The sequence below is a fragment of the Anolis sagrei genome, chromosome 6 (genome assembly GCF_037176765.1).
Source record: "Anolis sagrei isolate rAnoSag1 chromosome 6, rAnoSag1.mat, whole genome shotgun sequence".
Lineage (NCBI taxonomy): Eukaryota > Metazoa > Chordata > Lepidosauria > Squamata > Dactyloidae > Anolis > Anolis sagrei.
Genome location: NC_090026.1, coordinates 71872109 through 71888780, shown reverse-complemented (window position 1 = coordinate 71888780; position 16672 = coordinate 71872109). Strand labels below are relative to the sequence as shown.

Sequence of the window (16672 nt, the reverse complement as noted above, 5' to 3'; positions counted from 1 at the left end):
TAACTGGAGGCAGGTATTAGAACAGCCTATTTGTGTCCTGCTGGATTGAGTTCCTTATCTGAAGTCACAAGGGCAACTCCAAGGCAATTACAGTAGAGATCTATATGGAATACATTTAATGACTTTTAAAAAGCTACTTGGGATCTAGAATGAAAAACACTACTAGGGCATCCGTAGACTGGAATATTTCTGCCTCTCTGTGACAACAGCTGCATTTTCAAATTGAGTTGTACTTGTTCTTTTGTAGAACATGAAAAAAGTACTAAAAACATCACTGTATAGTCTGTTATTAAAGAAAAGAAGTATGGGGAGGTTGAACAAGTTGTATAGTTAACACAATACTTTCATGCAGTATTCAGAAAAAAATACCTTATTAATGACAAGTTTGCTTAAGCATTTTGTTTTTTTCTCCAACTAGGCCTGAGGGAAGATGTCTTTATTTAAGGCCCGTGAGTGGTGGTCTACAGCAGTTGGCAACAATGAAGAATTTGATCAAGGATGTTTATGTGTTGCTAATGTTGACAATAGCAGTAATGAGCAAGGTAAGTGCATATTGCTAGATACGTAACTGATACTGTTTATACATGTTATTACTTGTAGCCACATGTGTCTAATGACATTTTCACAAAGTAGAGATTGCAAATTCCAAGTGAGTTTTTAAAAACTCACTTTTAAGAGTGTGGGGAAAGATGCCTTATTAGGCTTACTGGGATATAAATTTGTGTTGATATGCTTAGAATGAATAAATTGAGCCTTAATCTAGGCTCATAGCCAGCCAAAAGGCAGATCAGAGAACAGGGATTCAGGCTGTGCTGCATGAGACAACACTTTATCTGAAGGTATAGGTTCACAGGCTGAGTGTATTCCTGGAAATCAAACCTAGAGCCAGAAATCTTTAGTATTGGCAAGGAGAATATTTACTCAGTTAAACATGGTGAGGGTGTGAAAGTGGGCCTTCCTGTTGTTGCTCCTTTGTTCACACACTGCCATAACTTTGTTCACACACTGCCACTGAAGCCACAGTCATTGCTTCCCTAGGCCATAAATAGTGAGAGTATATGGCACATATTGGTGCCTTGCTTAGTACAAAATACTTTTTCAGAATTAATTTTATGCAACATTTCAATAGAGTCCTCTTGCTCTTTATTTTATTAGTTACTTTCAACAGTTTATGGTTTTTTCTGGCTGAACTTTTGCAATTACAATACAAATTATGAATAATACTCCTGCAATATTTGTAGGTGCAATATATTCTGCTTATTCCATTCTGTAGTCCCCTACAAAGTTCTTGCTTAAAAACCATATAATTGAATTCCCCAAAATTCTTAATATTCTGAGTAAGTTTGTGATTTTGTCGGGTTCTTGGACTGCAAGTTGAACAAGCCTGCTCTAGACTGCTGCCTTCTTTGCTGACCCTCTGTTGGCAGAAAATATTTTGTTTTTGCAGTCTTGAGAGAACTGTCTGTTTTTAAAGAAAGGGCCTTAACAGTGCACTCTATTGTGATTTATTTTTTTTAATTTTTCTAATTTATGTTTTAATTGTCTTTAATGTTAGAGTTTATTTTAATGAAACAACTTTTTTAAAAAAATATACTGTGTTGTTTTAGTGTTGTGAGTTGCCTTGAGTCTTAATTTTGAGGGAAAAGGTGGGCTATAAATAAAGTTAATAATGTTAGCTAAACATTTTTTTGCCATCTGATCTATTATATGTTTATTTGAAAGTAAGTCCTACTGAGGTTTTTTTACAGTGTATTCTAGAAAATACATGGGATTGCAATAATAGAATTCTGTCTGGTACAGAAGAACAAGGGTAACAGAAAATATTTTTGTACAAGCTTATTTTTATGACTTGGATACATTTATTTTTCAGATAAAATTATTGTGGGCAGTTATATGGGGTTTCTTAGAATCTATAATCCACATCCAATAAAACCAGGAGACTCTGTGCAACCTGAAGATTTGTTGTTGGAAGTGCAATTACGTGATCCAATACTGCAGGTGGAAGTAGGAAAATTCGTTTCGTAAGTAAACAGTCTTGCTGCTAATGATCATGCTAATTGGGAGACTCGGATGAAGGGAGTTTATCATCCCAGCTAATTTGGTTCTCTGGGGTAGACTAGATATATTTTGTGAAGTGTTTCGGGATTACTTTGTGGTAGTTACACTAGAACCAACATGGATTTTGGTACTTCATTTCTTGATGACATACTATATGTTACTGATGCGTCTGGCCTGAACTCTAGTAAAGTAAAGAGGATATCAGCATTCAAAAGGAGATAAGGAAGCATGTGAATCTGAAGTTTTCTTATTCCTAAATTTTAATGCTTAGTGAGATGGCCTCAATTTTTATTTGTATGGCAGTTTAAATATTAATAGAGATTTGAAATAAGAGATTAATTGCATTGTAATCAATGTAGAGAAATGTGCAATTTTAAAATATTTCATTAATATTTAATAAAATACAGAATATTTGTTGGTATTCTCAGTTTATAATGGTTGGGATGTTGTAGAGGTGCTCCAATACATTTCCTCCATATAATGAGAAAACTGCTGTGCATGTATGGTATATCATAAAATAATAGACGAGCATGGTTTTTCCCCTCATGCTCCCAAAGATAAAAACTGTTTTTGGAATTAGAAGGAAGTTGAGAGGCTTGAACATAGATGTAAATGCAGATCCTACGTTGGGCTTGTGTATGGTAAACATCTGCATATGAAACTATGCAGTAATTGTGCTACATAACCCATGTTGACTAGCAGTATTGCTTAATTGACCTAAGACACTAACTGCACAGTATATGTCCAGTCATTTCTAGAACTCATTGGCAGCAGAATTCTGGTCATAATTTGTGATGATTCTTGCATTTGCATGCTCTTTGAAATGCACTGTGTGCCAGAGATTTTAAAAGTTATATACTAGTGCCACTGATCTGCTACAATTAATGCAATTTTCTTTAAAAGGCATCTTACATTTTTTTTCTTTTTTCTTTTCTTGGCAGTGGTACGGAACTGCTTCATTTAGCTGTACTACATTGCAAAAAGTTGTGTGTATATGCTGTCTCAGGTAAAAAGCAAATGTCTTTAGATTATGATGATCATTCCTACCTCTTCCCAGATTTTCCTTGTTAAGCAGTAATAATATTTCAGATGCAGTTTACATATTTAGTATAAGCTATTGGTACAAAGAACAAACATGCATCCTGTTCTTGAGGACTAATAATAAATATTAATCTTTGGTGGGATACAATATATAAAGCGCATAGTAAGGTGAAAATTTTGTGTCAGTTGAACCCGTAAAATCCTTTCTAACAGTAGCAAATATGTTTACACGGAGAACTAGAGAGAGGAGAAAAATGTTTTTTGCTAAAGAGTACTGATTAGTAAAAGGATAAAAATAAACATGTAATACTTAGCACAGCAGGTGAATAATAAATATGGATACACTGTTAAATGTGTTACTCAGATCAGTGTTCCCAAATTTTGGTCTTCATTATGTTTTGGACTTCACTACTAGAATTACTGCCTGTTGACAAAGCTGACTGAAGTTTCTGAGAGGTGAATTCCTACATAGCTGGAGGGCCAACATTTTGGAATGCTGATCTGAGAGGCCACACACATTGCTGTTTTGATGCATCCATCTTCATTAGTCATTAGTTGTGCTCACGTGTCATTCTAATGATGTTGGGCTACAGCTCTGAGCTTCCCTTATGATTGTCTGATCTGGTTGAAGTGGTGGGAGTTCCAGTCCAGCAACATCTGAAGGAACGTACACTGCCTGTCTTTGAAGGCCAACCTGTGTCCCTCTATATCAGGCCTGCACAACATTTGGGCCACAGGCCAGATGTAGCCCACAAAGGGCTTTGACCCACAGAAGGCAGGCAGGGGAAGTGCCGATTATAGTGAAGGGAAGTCCTTCACCAGCCTCATACTGGTGAAGAGGGGTCGGGGCATACCAGTAGTCATGTGATGAGTTGCAACCAATTGTGATTAAGTGTGTGTGAAGAGGGGGGAGGAGGAGTGGCCCACATAAGTTTATTTTTAGAAGTGGCCCTTTACAACTGCCAAGTTGCGCAGGCCTATTTTAGATGTTTTTTGACTCCAACTTCCATTAGTCACAGTCAGCATGTCCAGTGGCTAAGAATTGTGAGGACTGGATTCTAAAATTATTTGGAGATCCTAAGAGTACTTATTGGTGATTGAAAGGATACTTTCATTTTTGGCCTATTCAGCATGACATTTCCCCATCCTCATTGTCATGAATAGGAAAACTTTGACTCTTTAGATCTTTTGGACTTCAACTCTCAGAAGCTCCAAAAAGTATACATTTTGAAAGATCCCTCAATGTCTACAAAAGTATTATGGTCCTACATGCTACTTCTGAATGTTAAAACTTGATCTTGCCATTAGCCATAGGCTAAATTGAAAAATTACGTAACTTGCCACTTGTATGATTTTTAGTGGTGGGCTTGCTCTGCACTATGTTTAGAACATTAGAGGACAAGGACATTTAGGAAGTTGACTTCATATGTTATCCCACAGAAAAATACAGTAGTCAAGATTATACAGTCAGCCTCCCACTTTCATGGTTTTTGTGCTCATGTTTTTGTGAATATGAAATGTGGCTCCTGGAGTTGGAGTTGCCATGTGATCATTCACATGGCAGTCCTGTCCTCAGGAGGTGAGTGATGGGGCTGTTTGGGTGGCCTGTGTGCCAATATTTGGAACAAAGATTTGTGATATGCAAGAAGCACCAGCCCTACATGCCACTTCACTGAGCCCACAGTTCCAGCTCCTCTTTCTTTTCCTGTGTTTTGCTAATCTCTCTTCTGCTCAACTAAAAGAGGGAATACTGGCAAGAACAGGAACACACTGAATAGGTGACGGATGAATAACCAGATCCTCCAGCTAAGTGATATTGTGGTAGACATGGGGCCAGTTCCTCCTCTACAGGTTTCTAGTTTTTCTAAGTATCTCCCTTCATTTGCTCAAGCTAAAGAGAGACTCATACCACACATGAAGTAGAAAATGAGGCATGATAAAAGTGATTAATAGCATAGCTGGGAGGCGAAGTCTAAGCCTTGCAAGAGCCTGTGATGGCTGACACTGTAGTTAAAATTCCTTATTCAAGTCTTTATCATCTCTGACTAGCTCTGGCTCTATTTCAGCTTTTCCTGAGCTTGGGTTGACTTGTTCGAACCAGACTCCCCCAGTTTCTCTCTTTACAGAGACATTATGACATATTGTAACTCTAAAATGTGTAAAATTACAACTAAAAAAGCCCCCACAAAACACAACTTTGAGCATGTTGTCTTTTTTCTGACTCACACCAGTCATATTCCTGACTTGTACCTCATATCGCTGGAAACGGAGAGCAAAGCTGCTAAGTCATTTGAGTGAATCTCTTCCATGGCATCTTTTACAACGAACTGCTGGAAAAGTTTAGATTTGTGATGATGTACACTGATCCAGTTGAAATCTTAAGACCAAAATTTCTCTAAGTTTTAAAAATGATGTTCTCAAAGATGTCCTTCAATAAGTGGAGCCATGCATGAATGTGTATATCTGTATATTTATAGATATAGTATTACACTTATTTTGCAATTAAGTTTTTCCTTTACGTATCAACTAGTAGGAAATAATCTCTGGAAGTAACAGAATTACTGGAGGAAATGCAGGGCTCAAGTTAGAATATTTCTTAACGGTTGAATGCTGTTGTCATAGTAATTTGATGTATTTTAAATTTTCATTCAATTTGTTGTAAGTTCAATTTAATATTTAGGCTATTATAGTATGTCAAGGGGCCCTGGTGGCACAGCAGGTTAAACCACTGAGCTGCTGAACTTCGGTCAGCAGTTTGAATCCAGGGAGCGGGATGATTTCCCGCTGTTAGGCCCAGCTTCTGCCAACCTAGCAGTTCGAAAACATGCAAGTGTGAGTAGATCAATAGGTATTGGTTTGGCAGGAAGGTAATGGTGCTCCATGCAGTCGTGCTTGCCACATTACCTTGGAGGTGTCTACAGAGAATGCCAGCTCTTCGGCTTAGAAATGGAGATGATCACCACCCCCCAGAGTTGGACACGACTAGACTTAATGTCAGGGGAAACCGTTATCTTTACTTATGAATGCCATATGGAGTAGCAGTACGTGATAAGATGCAATGTAGTGTTGAGTGCAACAGTATAATCATAGGTGAAATGTACATTATATAATCATGTATAAGTCTAGAAATTTTAGTAAAAAAATAAACCCAAAAACTTGGGCCGGCTTATCTACTGGTCATAGTGAATACTGTACCTTAAATCTTATAAAATGGAACCACACCCTTCTCTGTGTGGCAAAAGGCAAGAGTTCCTCCTGGGAGAACCTAAAAGATCATATTATTTTGCCCCAAAGCCTGTCCTCAACTCATAAATGAGGTTGATTCATATATAAGTATATAATCAGAGCATTATATTTTTCGTGACATGATTTTTGCAGAAAGAGGATAATTGTACAAGCATAATTTGTGTTTCCTTCTTTGTATTTAATAGGAAGCTTGGGAAATATTGAACATGGCAACCAATTTCAGTTAAAACGTATGTATGAGCACACTCTTCAGCGAACAGCCTACAACATGACTTATGGACCATTTGGAGGCATAAAAGGTAAATTCAAAACTAAGACTAAGTTATTTTCCTTTAATAACAATTACAGTTCTCTTTCAGATACTACAGGATGCACAGTGGGGAGATTATCTCTTGCTGTAAGGAGGTCCTGGGGCAATATCAGTGACATCTAGAGGAGAAAAAATGTTAAATTATGAGGTCTGCTCATAATAAACAAAACAGCTTTGTACATGCTACCAGGTACAAAGGGTAGGACATCACTCGTAGTAATATTATTTTCTAGGCAGTTGGAAATGGTGAGGTAAGCATGATAGGAATGAAGCATGCTTGGCATATCTTGCAATAAGTGAAAGGTGCTGTTTTTTAGATTACAGTATTCATAATCTCCTAACATCATGACCATGTTACTCAGTAGGCTGCAGGGGATGTGGAGCCAAGATTATCAAGAGTCTGGTACAGTATGGAGAGAAAAATAAAGATTACTAACATCATAAAACTATGCAAGATTGGATTTCATTAAAATCCTATATTTTTTTCTGGATGCTGTTCACATTTTAAAAAATCTTTTATTTAAAAAAAATGCACTGTGCACTCATAGTAACATTTGGTACATGTACTTTTCAAAAGTCCTGGGAGAAACACACATATAACCTAGGAGGTAAACACACTTTGGCTACAATTCCTTTTCATAATATATTAGTCATTCTATGTATGTGAAGTGAATTATTCATCATAGCACAGTGGACATGTTCAGCTGCCAGTAGTGGGAGCAGAATTATACATACAGCTATTGCACACGATAGCTTCCTGTCATTGACATACATTGTGCAATGTTGCTATATTTACAAATATTTATTCTGTATTGAGAGGATGTTAGTTTGCAGCCATTATCATCTTAAAGTGTACATCATGGTAATGCTGGTTTTCAGTTTATGTAAAATTATGCTGATCTCAGCACATTTCTGTTGTCATGTGTTCATGCATATTCTCACTGAAGTTTTCCACGGTGATCTTGGAAATATATGCCAAAATTGCCTGTAGTCTCTTTTTGATACCACAACACATTACATAATCTGTTGTATTTGTTTTAGAGCACAAGAAAGCGATAGAAATGAAAGAAAAATGTGAAATGATTTTTTAGAAACACAGCTTCATAATTGTGGAGTTGCACAATCATTTATTAGACTTCTAGTTTTATGTTTCCATTTCTGAAGAGCATCTGGGAATAAAACCTCACATTACTTTGTAAGGTACTGCCCCATGTCTTGTCACATTACCTTTTATGTCAATTTTAACTGAGTGTATAAGGTTGTGTCTGTCTTTATACTGTGCAGAAATATTAAACTTTGCATTGACTTCTTGCATTTTGTCGATTCACAAACTCAAAATGCTTTTAATTGCACTGTTACTATCTAATATACATCAGATGGTTAACACTACAAAGGTGCAAAATATTTATATTATAGTACAAATGTTAAGGGAAAAAACCAAAAGGGTGTTTGGTTGTATAATATTTCCTCTCCTGAGGTGATATTTTTGGAGCAGAGGGTCCCAAAAGAAAGAATGAAAACCTGAATTAAAGGCAAGCCAGCCACTTGCCCCACTTATTGTTTGTTAGTGATGATGATTGATGATGATGATGTATTATGTATCCTAAAAGTTTAAGCTATAGTAATCCTCTTGTAAGGACAGAAAAGGTTGAAGAAACACAGGCACAGCAGCAGGTAGTTGGTGGTAAAGGTAAAGGTTCAGGTTGAAGGAGAGAGAGAGTTTCCCTCCTACCGCACTGGCCCTTAAAATTAATATGACTGGAAGGAAGTTGTAATACACCAGGTTTGGTAATGTTATTAGGAAAGGAAAGGTTGAAACGGGCAGTTTTTGGATGAATTTATTTCCAGAGAGCCCCAAAAGAAAGAAGGAAGCCCTAAATCAAAGGCAAGCCAGCCACTCCTCCCCCTCCCCATTTGTTATTGATGATGATTGATGATTATTTGTTATAGATTCTAAAAGTTTAAGTCATAGTAAGGACAGAAAAGGTTTAAAGAAACACAGGCACAGGCACAGGACAGGCAGGCAGCAGTTGGTAAAGGTTATAGGAAGAAGGGAGAGAGTTCACCCCACCCTTAATCCTGTTGTGAGTGAATTAATCCTAAAAGTTAAAGTAAGTAGCTTTATTATAATATTTTGAAAAAGCTCTCTTCCTTCCCACACAAGTAACTTTCTTTCAAAATCCCTTCAATGCTGACTGATGGAAGATTAGAAATAAAATGAGAATGGGGTTGAAAGAGAGTAGAGAGAGACTGAAGGAGAGAAAGAGTTCCCCCCAGAAAAGAGACTGACCTGGCTGCTGCCAGCTGGCTGCTTTGCTTCTTTTCCACTTTTGGAGACGGAGAGGAGACAGAAGCAAGAGGCTAGGCTGACTGAAAGCCCTTTCCAATTCCTACCACCCAAACACGAACGCGCACCCCACCTACCCTCACGTTCCCGACAGTCCCATTAAAAATAAATAAATGGAATAAAGTAAGATTAAATAAATATAAATAGAAAAAGAAATAGATTGCTTTGCTTTCTTTTTGAGTCTGAAAGCAAGGCACTGGCAGAAGGCAAGCTGAAGCTAGACCTGTGAGCGGCAGCAGGAAGTCAGTTGCAATTGAGAAGATCTGGAGTACCTTCTCCTTCCAAAGCCCAGGTGCAACTGAAAATGGAGGTGGCCGCCCCTATGTTTATAGACCTGACATGTCACGGCTTTCTTCCCTTCAGAGTGGTTCAACAGGCAGCAGAGGATTGGGATACCCAATTCACTGTACGTGGCTGGCCGCAGCTTGCGCTCCATGTGGAAGAAGGGAAATCAAAAGCAGCAGTATTTAATAGCCTCGTGGTCTGCTGCATATGGGGAAAAATGCCATTTCAGTTGGACAAAAGAGCCAGAAAAGCTGGACCAACTGGAGTCCGTTTTTCAAAACAGATACGTACATACGTGAAAACTTTTGTCATTTTGTCATTTTATTTATGTGCATACATATATGTGAACACTAGAGGGCACTAATGTATTTCTTGATACTTAAAAATATATCACACCAAAGATTTTGGTGACAACTGACAAACTGAATAAAAGAAAGTACCTGAAGAGTGGTAGCATCATAACGATCAGGAAGTTACGTTAATCTCCTGCATGGAAAAGAACCCTTAACATTGAACTATGAAGAGTACTTTTTAATTTTAGCTTTGTTTACTGTCTTTATGAATGGGGATACATTGCAAGGTTGCTGGAATAGAAAATATGTGAATGAAATTGCTCAATACTGCAAACTTTACAAATTGCTGCCTCCATGGTGAAACTGTCCAAGTGTATGCTATTTTATTGACTGTATTTCTGTCCTGGCTTTTCTGCAACATGGGACCAAAGACAGTTTACAACAAAGTGGCTTACAAGATAAAACACAAACCTGATGAGTTAAAAACAAAGAAACTATCATATTAAAGCACCAATCAAGAATATAGAATTCAAAAGTACAGCACAGACACCCACCGAAAAATATTCATTAGCAATTTACCTATCCGATGTCTATTTTTTTAAAAATTACCTGATGGTGAATGGAGAGCAGAGAGGGTCCAGTCTAGCTATCTCTGGAAGAGGACTCCCACACTGGTAGGGCTGAAAAAAACTCCTTCTCTGCCCTTCCAGATAGTTTAAAATATGTTTTCCCGCACTTTACACTGGCATACATTCTACCTCAATATGTGTTATATGTGCATTTCCTGCCCAGTTTACCATATTGTTGCACTTTTCTGTGCTACTGTAAAAATGTATTTCACTCATTGAATCTGTACCTCAGCTATGTTTCTTTTAGCCGTATTGTTTTTATATTGCTTTCTATTGTGTTGTTATTTGTTTTATCTGATGTAATTGGTTAAAGTGTTTTACATGTGTGTTTTAATTGTAATCTTGAGTGTGTCCCTTGTAAGCCGCTCCAAGTCCCCTAGGGGAGATGATTGGCGCGGTAAAAAAATAAAGCTATTATTATTATTATTATTATTATTATTATTATTATTATTTTCAGATGTGTAAAACAGATGAACATGGAGGTTGCCGTACTGCAAAGAGAAGCACCTGTGTTTAGGCTGTTTCTTAATTTGAAGAATGTCTGTAGGTCACAGATGTGTCCTTAGAAGCGTTCTTAGAAAATGAAAGTAGTGGGTAGCAGTAGTGCAATGCTGGAAGAAAATGGTAAAACAAAACAGCAGTATCGACTAGTGGAGGTGATGGGCAGTGAAGATGGCTACTACTTTTAGTGTATCATGTATCTCATGATGCTTCAAATATAGAACCACTTCAAATGTGGACAACCCTCAAGCTTGGAAGAATGTCACCGTTAGAAAGAGACACAGGACCAGGCAGCCTCCTCAGAATACGTCTGCTCAGTGTTTTGAAACTTGAACTTTACTTCTATCTTACACTTAGAATCTTGAGCAAATTTCTTGTGTTTGGCCAGCTGAACCAATGGTGGTTGTCAGTTTCTGGGTGGACAATCTCTTATCATTACCTCATTTTTACAAGTCTGTCAATGTGTTCTCTAGATCCCAAAGACCAAGGGCTCTATTCAGATGTGGGCTGAGAACATCTCCCCTGTCTTTTGTTGTTACAAATGTCTTTGGTTTTGTTTCAGTATTGCTGAACTATCATGTATCTTTTATCATACCCATTTGTTTTTCATTCTTCGTAGTGGGCTTAATGCCAAAATCAGGAATTTGGAGATTAGATAAAGTATTTCCACATTGCGTTACATTGTTTTTACAGCATCTGGAATAAATAACTAGATGATAATACTGTACAACTATTGGTTAAGCCAATTCAATTCACCAGCATCTCCATATTGCATCTGTAAGGTGGATGTTCACATCATTTCTTATGGCTATGATTTCCTCTAGTTGTAATCAGTGGTTTGATATTTGAAACTGTAACAACTTGATTTGGTTTCAGTATATGGACTGCAAAATTTAATATTAAGGCAATAATTTCTAAAGTTAACACCACAGTGTAGGTCTGCAGTGTTCCTGGATTTATGAGTGGTTCATAGTGGTGGCTAGCTGTCATGGGCAGACTTTTTGCTTCTTCAGTTTTTATTGACCTGCATTTATAAAGCCACAATCATCCGGATCTTTGCAATTAGGGATCTACAAAAATCGTATTAAAATATTTCTGTGATGAACTGAAGATCAGCTCACGTAAATCTGGAGCAAAGTTCAATGTCTCTATGCATTGTTCTTATGTGTGTTTGCTTCGACTGTGTCTCATGGCTCCTCCCCCTCAATGTCTGTGCATGGGGATGGACTTTTTAATTTTTAGAAAATGACCATTGAGTGCTGTCTAGTGTTTTTAGGGCCACTCTGCAAATTTTAACACAAGTAGCATTGTAAGGACTTCTTATGTTATTGAAAAATATCAAATGGCTTCTAGAATTACACATCTGTTTTATGTTAATCCATGGATCCAGCTAAACAAAAGAGAAATAATAAAAAAAACAATTGTATTTTTAAAACAGTAGAAAATCTTTACAAGAAAAAAAATACAAGGGGAAAAAGTCTATAGAAAACCAAGCTTTTCTCAGCCAAATGTCTGAATCCACTTTACTTTTATTGTAGTTCAGCCTGGAGGCAAAGCATGTTTTGGTCTTAAAACAAAGAAGGTGCTATGAGGAAGAATTCTTTTTAATAACAAAGTACTACATATGTAAAAACCATGCAATCTTGTAACAGGAAACTTATAAGAGAGGTAAACTGGGGTTTACTTTTGCACAATTTTGCAAGGGTGGTTTTTATTAGGTGCTAGTTAGAAAAAAGATTATCAGCTGAGTTTTATGTTTCAAGGTTAAGTGTGTCTTTTGCTTCTATTTAAACAAGACAGTTATATAAATTTTGATTTGGATTTATCAACAATTTGTCTCTAGATCACATTTAACCATTGCTATAATACTCTTAAATATTGCCATTCAGTACACCATTATTAGATTTTTTTCCAAGAATGTAGTGCAGTCTTATGGAATCTCCTTTCTATTCTGTGTGCAACTGAATGAGATTAGAAGTTTTCATTTATGATTTGCTACAAACTGTGGTTTCCCATGCTGTTCAAAGAATAGGAGTCATGGTTGTTAATGGAAACCTTCTGTCTCCTCTTCATGTGCAGAGAGGAAGAAGTAGGATGTGTCAGAGGCACTTGCATTGCAGTGAGCCACTATTTCTTATATCTAAATATGACTATAGTAAAATTATTTCTGAAAAATTGAATTTTGTGAACTATCTTGAGTGTTTTTGCCATCTCAAGTTGGTTTCAAAATGGAGGCAGAAACAAAATATTGCATTTTCTTTTTTGTGGCAGGTTGTAAGTATTGCTTGGGTTTGAATATTTGTTATATGATCCTCAATCCATTGGCAAGGTAGTTGCTGGAGGAGTAGTAAAGGATGAAGTTGGACCTCTTTCTTTATGTCCACTTGTCTGATGGTAGTTATCACTGAAAACTGATCTTATGTAAGAGCAGTTAAGACGTTAGGGAATGTTAGGGGCGTTAGTGGAAGTTTTGCAGGAGATTGGCAGGGTAATTTATTCCTCATTCACACTGTGGCATCCTGTGAAGCTTTATCCAGTAATAAAACAAAATTATGATTTCATTGTAGATTTACAGGTCAGTGTGACTTTTATTGTATCTGAGTTTAGCTGAGATTTATTTGAGGATTTTCCAGGGCAAAATCCTAAGGGATACACTTCTCAAATGTATTCTCAGTGGGTTAAAATTATTTCTTGATTAAGTGCACCAGCCACTTTTTCCTATCTGTCATATCTGTCTGAAACAGCATGCTCCATGTTCTAATAAAATTGCATGACTTCTTCCCATGGGATTAGGGTCAATTAAAAGAATTACTAAGGAGTAAGTCTGCCTCCAAGCAGTTGATACATAACCACTTTGAATATATGTAATACATAAATATAAGCAATTTGGTTTAGCCAACTATTTATAAGGGACTACTATTTTATTGATTTTAAAATAATTATTTCCTAAAATATCAAAATATCTAAATTCAAACCTGCATTTTCATAATTGCAGTATGTGTTTAATAAATTAGCATCAAAGCAATAAACAGTAGCATGTGCGTGCATACATGCACATAGTACAAAGTGTTTTTTCAAACAATTTGATATAATAAAAATACAAAAAAAAAACCCACTAGCTGGTTAAAGTGTTTAGGTAAGGGGTCCCCAAACTTTTTGAACAGAGGGCCGGGTCACAGTCCCGCAAACTGTTGGAGGGCCAGATTATAATTTGAAAAAAAAAATGAATTCCTATGCACTCTGCACATATATTATTTGCAGTGCAACCCCCCCCCCCCCCAAATCAAAAAACAAAAACCCACACTTCTATATAAATAAAAATGTAATGTTCGTTTGTGGGATTAACAGAACTCGAAAACCACTGGACGAATTGACACCAATTTTGGACAAAAGACACCTAACAACCCAATGTATGTCCTTCACACAGAAAAATTGATTTTGTCATTTGGGAGTTGTAGTTGCTGGGATTTATAGTTCAACTACAATCACAGAGCATTTTGAACCCCACCAATGATGGAATTGAACTAAACTTGGCACACATTTCTCCCATGACCAACTGAAAATAGTGGAAGGGTTTGGTGGGCAGTGTCCTTTGGTTCTGGAGTTGTAGTTCACCTACATTCAGAGATCATTGTGGACTCAAACAATGATGGATCGGGATCAAACTTGGCACAAATACTCAATATGCCCAAATTTGAACACTGGTGGAGTTTGGGGAAAATAGAATCTTGACATTTGGGAGTTGTAGTTGCTGGGATTTATAGTTCACCTACAATCAAAGAGCATTCTGAACCCCATCAACGCTGGAATTGAACCAAACTTGGCACACAGTTCTCCCATGACCAACAGAAAATACTGGAAGGGTTTGGTGGGCAGTGTCCTTTGGTTTTGGAGTTGTAGTTCACCTGCCTCCATAAATCACTGTGGACTCAATGATAGATCTGGACCAAACTTGGCACTGATACTCAATATGTCCAAATGTGAACACTGGTGGCGTTTGGGGGTTATATTTGCTGGGATTTATAGTTCAATCAAAGAGCATTCTGAACTCCACCAATGGTGGAATTGAACCAGTCTTGGTACACAGAACTCCCATGAACAACAGAAAATACTGGATTTAGTCGGCATTGACCTTGAGTTTTGGAGTTGTAGTTCACCTGCCTTCACCACGCCGGCGTTCCCTGGCCACGCCCACCCAGCGCCGCTCCGTCAATTGCGGACACCCTCTGCTCCGGCCGCTCTGCTCTGCAGAGGACCCACCTGGGAGGCTTCTCCCTCCCACACAGGCAGAGCGGCCGGAGCAGAGGGTGTCCGCAATTGACGGAGCGGCGCCGGGTGGTCGTGGCCAGGGAAGCCGGCGTTCCCTGGCCACGCCCACCCGGTGCTGCTCCGTCAATTATATCTTCATTCTTCTATTCAATATTTGTATCAACTGTTATCTTCTGTCCTTTATTTAGTTCTTTGCTGTTTTGTTAGGTAGTGTCCATTGAACTAGACCAGTGGTTCTCAACCTGGGGTCCCCAGATGTTCTTAGCCTTCAACTCCCAGAAATCCTAACAGCTGGTAAACTGGCTGGGATTTCCGGGAGTTGTAGGCCAAAAACATCTGGGGACTCCAGGTTGAGAACTACTGATCTAGACTGATGTATGATTATTTACTAAACCAGCTCTTTCTCTCAGACACTAGAATTGTATGTATATGTTTCTGTGAGCTGATTTTTAAGCATAGGTGTCACTGGAACTTTAAGCAATCTATATAATGTTAATATCAACAATTATTATCGATTCGTGTAGCATATTTAACTATATTTAGCAAATATCAGAATGGCAAAGGAACTATAATGAATCAAAATACTCTGTGAGTCTGGGTAGACTAGTATAACAACTATAAATGCTCTTCATATTTCAAAAACAGACTGCCTACCTACTGGAGTATATGTAAACTTATATATCTGATCTGTTCTTGATGCTATAAACGATTACCCCTGGATTGAACAGAAGCCATATATGCTGTTTTATAATTTAAAAAATGTGTCCCACTATAGGAAAGTCATAACCATAGAACAACTGGCCTGTTTGAAAAAGGCTCTAAGAATTCTACATGCTATACTATAATTTTGTTAAAATTATTAAATTTAGTAATGGGAAGCATTTGTTCATTGATTTAAACAGTGGAGAGTTTACATATTCTAGAAAGATGGATGAGTTTTTAAGCAACAGGAAATTCTTAAAAATTACCGCCACTTGGAAATATAAAACTAGTTTCAAAATGTCAGGTATTAAATGTGTTGCGATGGGAACAAATAATCAAATTTAAGTTGTTAGTGAAACGTATAGCCAGAGGCTTAAAGGAGCAGAATATAATGATATGAGATATTTTGCCTTTGTCACGTACAGTTATAGAAAATTGTGAAACAAAAAATTATTATTTTATCTTAAGTCTTTTTTTTAGAGAAGCAGATGAGTTGTGTTACTGAATGATAGTTTTTGAACTTTATACTATATGTATACTTCATGGTTTTTTAAAAAACAAAATCCCCCCCCCCCCTCTCTCTATATATGAAAAGATTAATTTTCCTTGGTTAGCTATCTTCTTTTAGAAGTCATGATTAATGTGTTGTTTTATTCAATTTTATGTTTAATAAGGGAAGCAGGATTCTTTTCAAATGTGAGGGAAGTACTTTTTAATACGCTGATTTACGATTTTGTTAACTCGAACTGCTTGCTCTTTTTTATTAAAGCTCTTGGTATAATGGGAATGTGTTTCCGATCAACAGTCAGTAAAGGGATAAATAAAAAACCCTTCTACACCTTGAGATAGTGTACCATATGTTTAATAAGGCAGATGGATTTTTTTCTTTTAAAAACAGGGAGCTTTACTGGAAAGATCTGATTGATATATATGCTTGGATTTGCTTGACTCATTTTTAATAGTATCATACCTAGATATGCTTCAGCTGCAG

At 37.2% G+C, this 16672-nt stretch overlaps 1 protein-coding gene across 2 annotated transcripts in view; it reads left to right on the top strand.

Moving 5' to 3' along the window:
- The window catches only part of BBS9 (Bardet-Biedl syndrome 9), a 230301-nt gene that overhangs the window by 4379 nt on the left and 209250 nt on the right, over positions 1-16672 (top strand). For both annotated transcript variants that reach the window (XM_060781629.2, XM_060781630.2), the window contains exons 2-5: positions 419-542; positions 1871-2021; positions 3000-3064; positions 6531-6644. In XM_060781629.2, the coding sequence (XP_060637612.2) occupies positions 431-542; positions 1871-2021; positions 3000-3064; positions 6531-6644 (442 nt within the window). In that variant the 5' untranslated portion in view covers positions 419-430. The remainder of the gene's footprint in view (positions 1-418; positions 543-1870; positions 2022-2999; positions 3065-6530; positions 6645-16672) is intronic.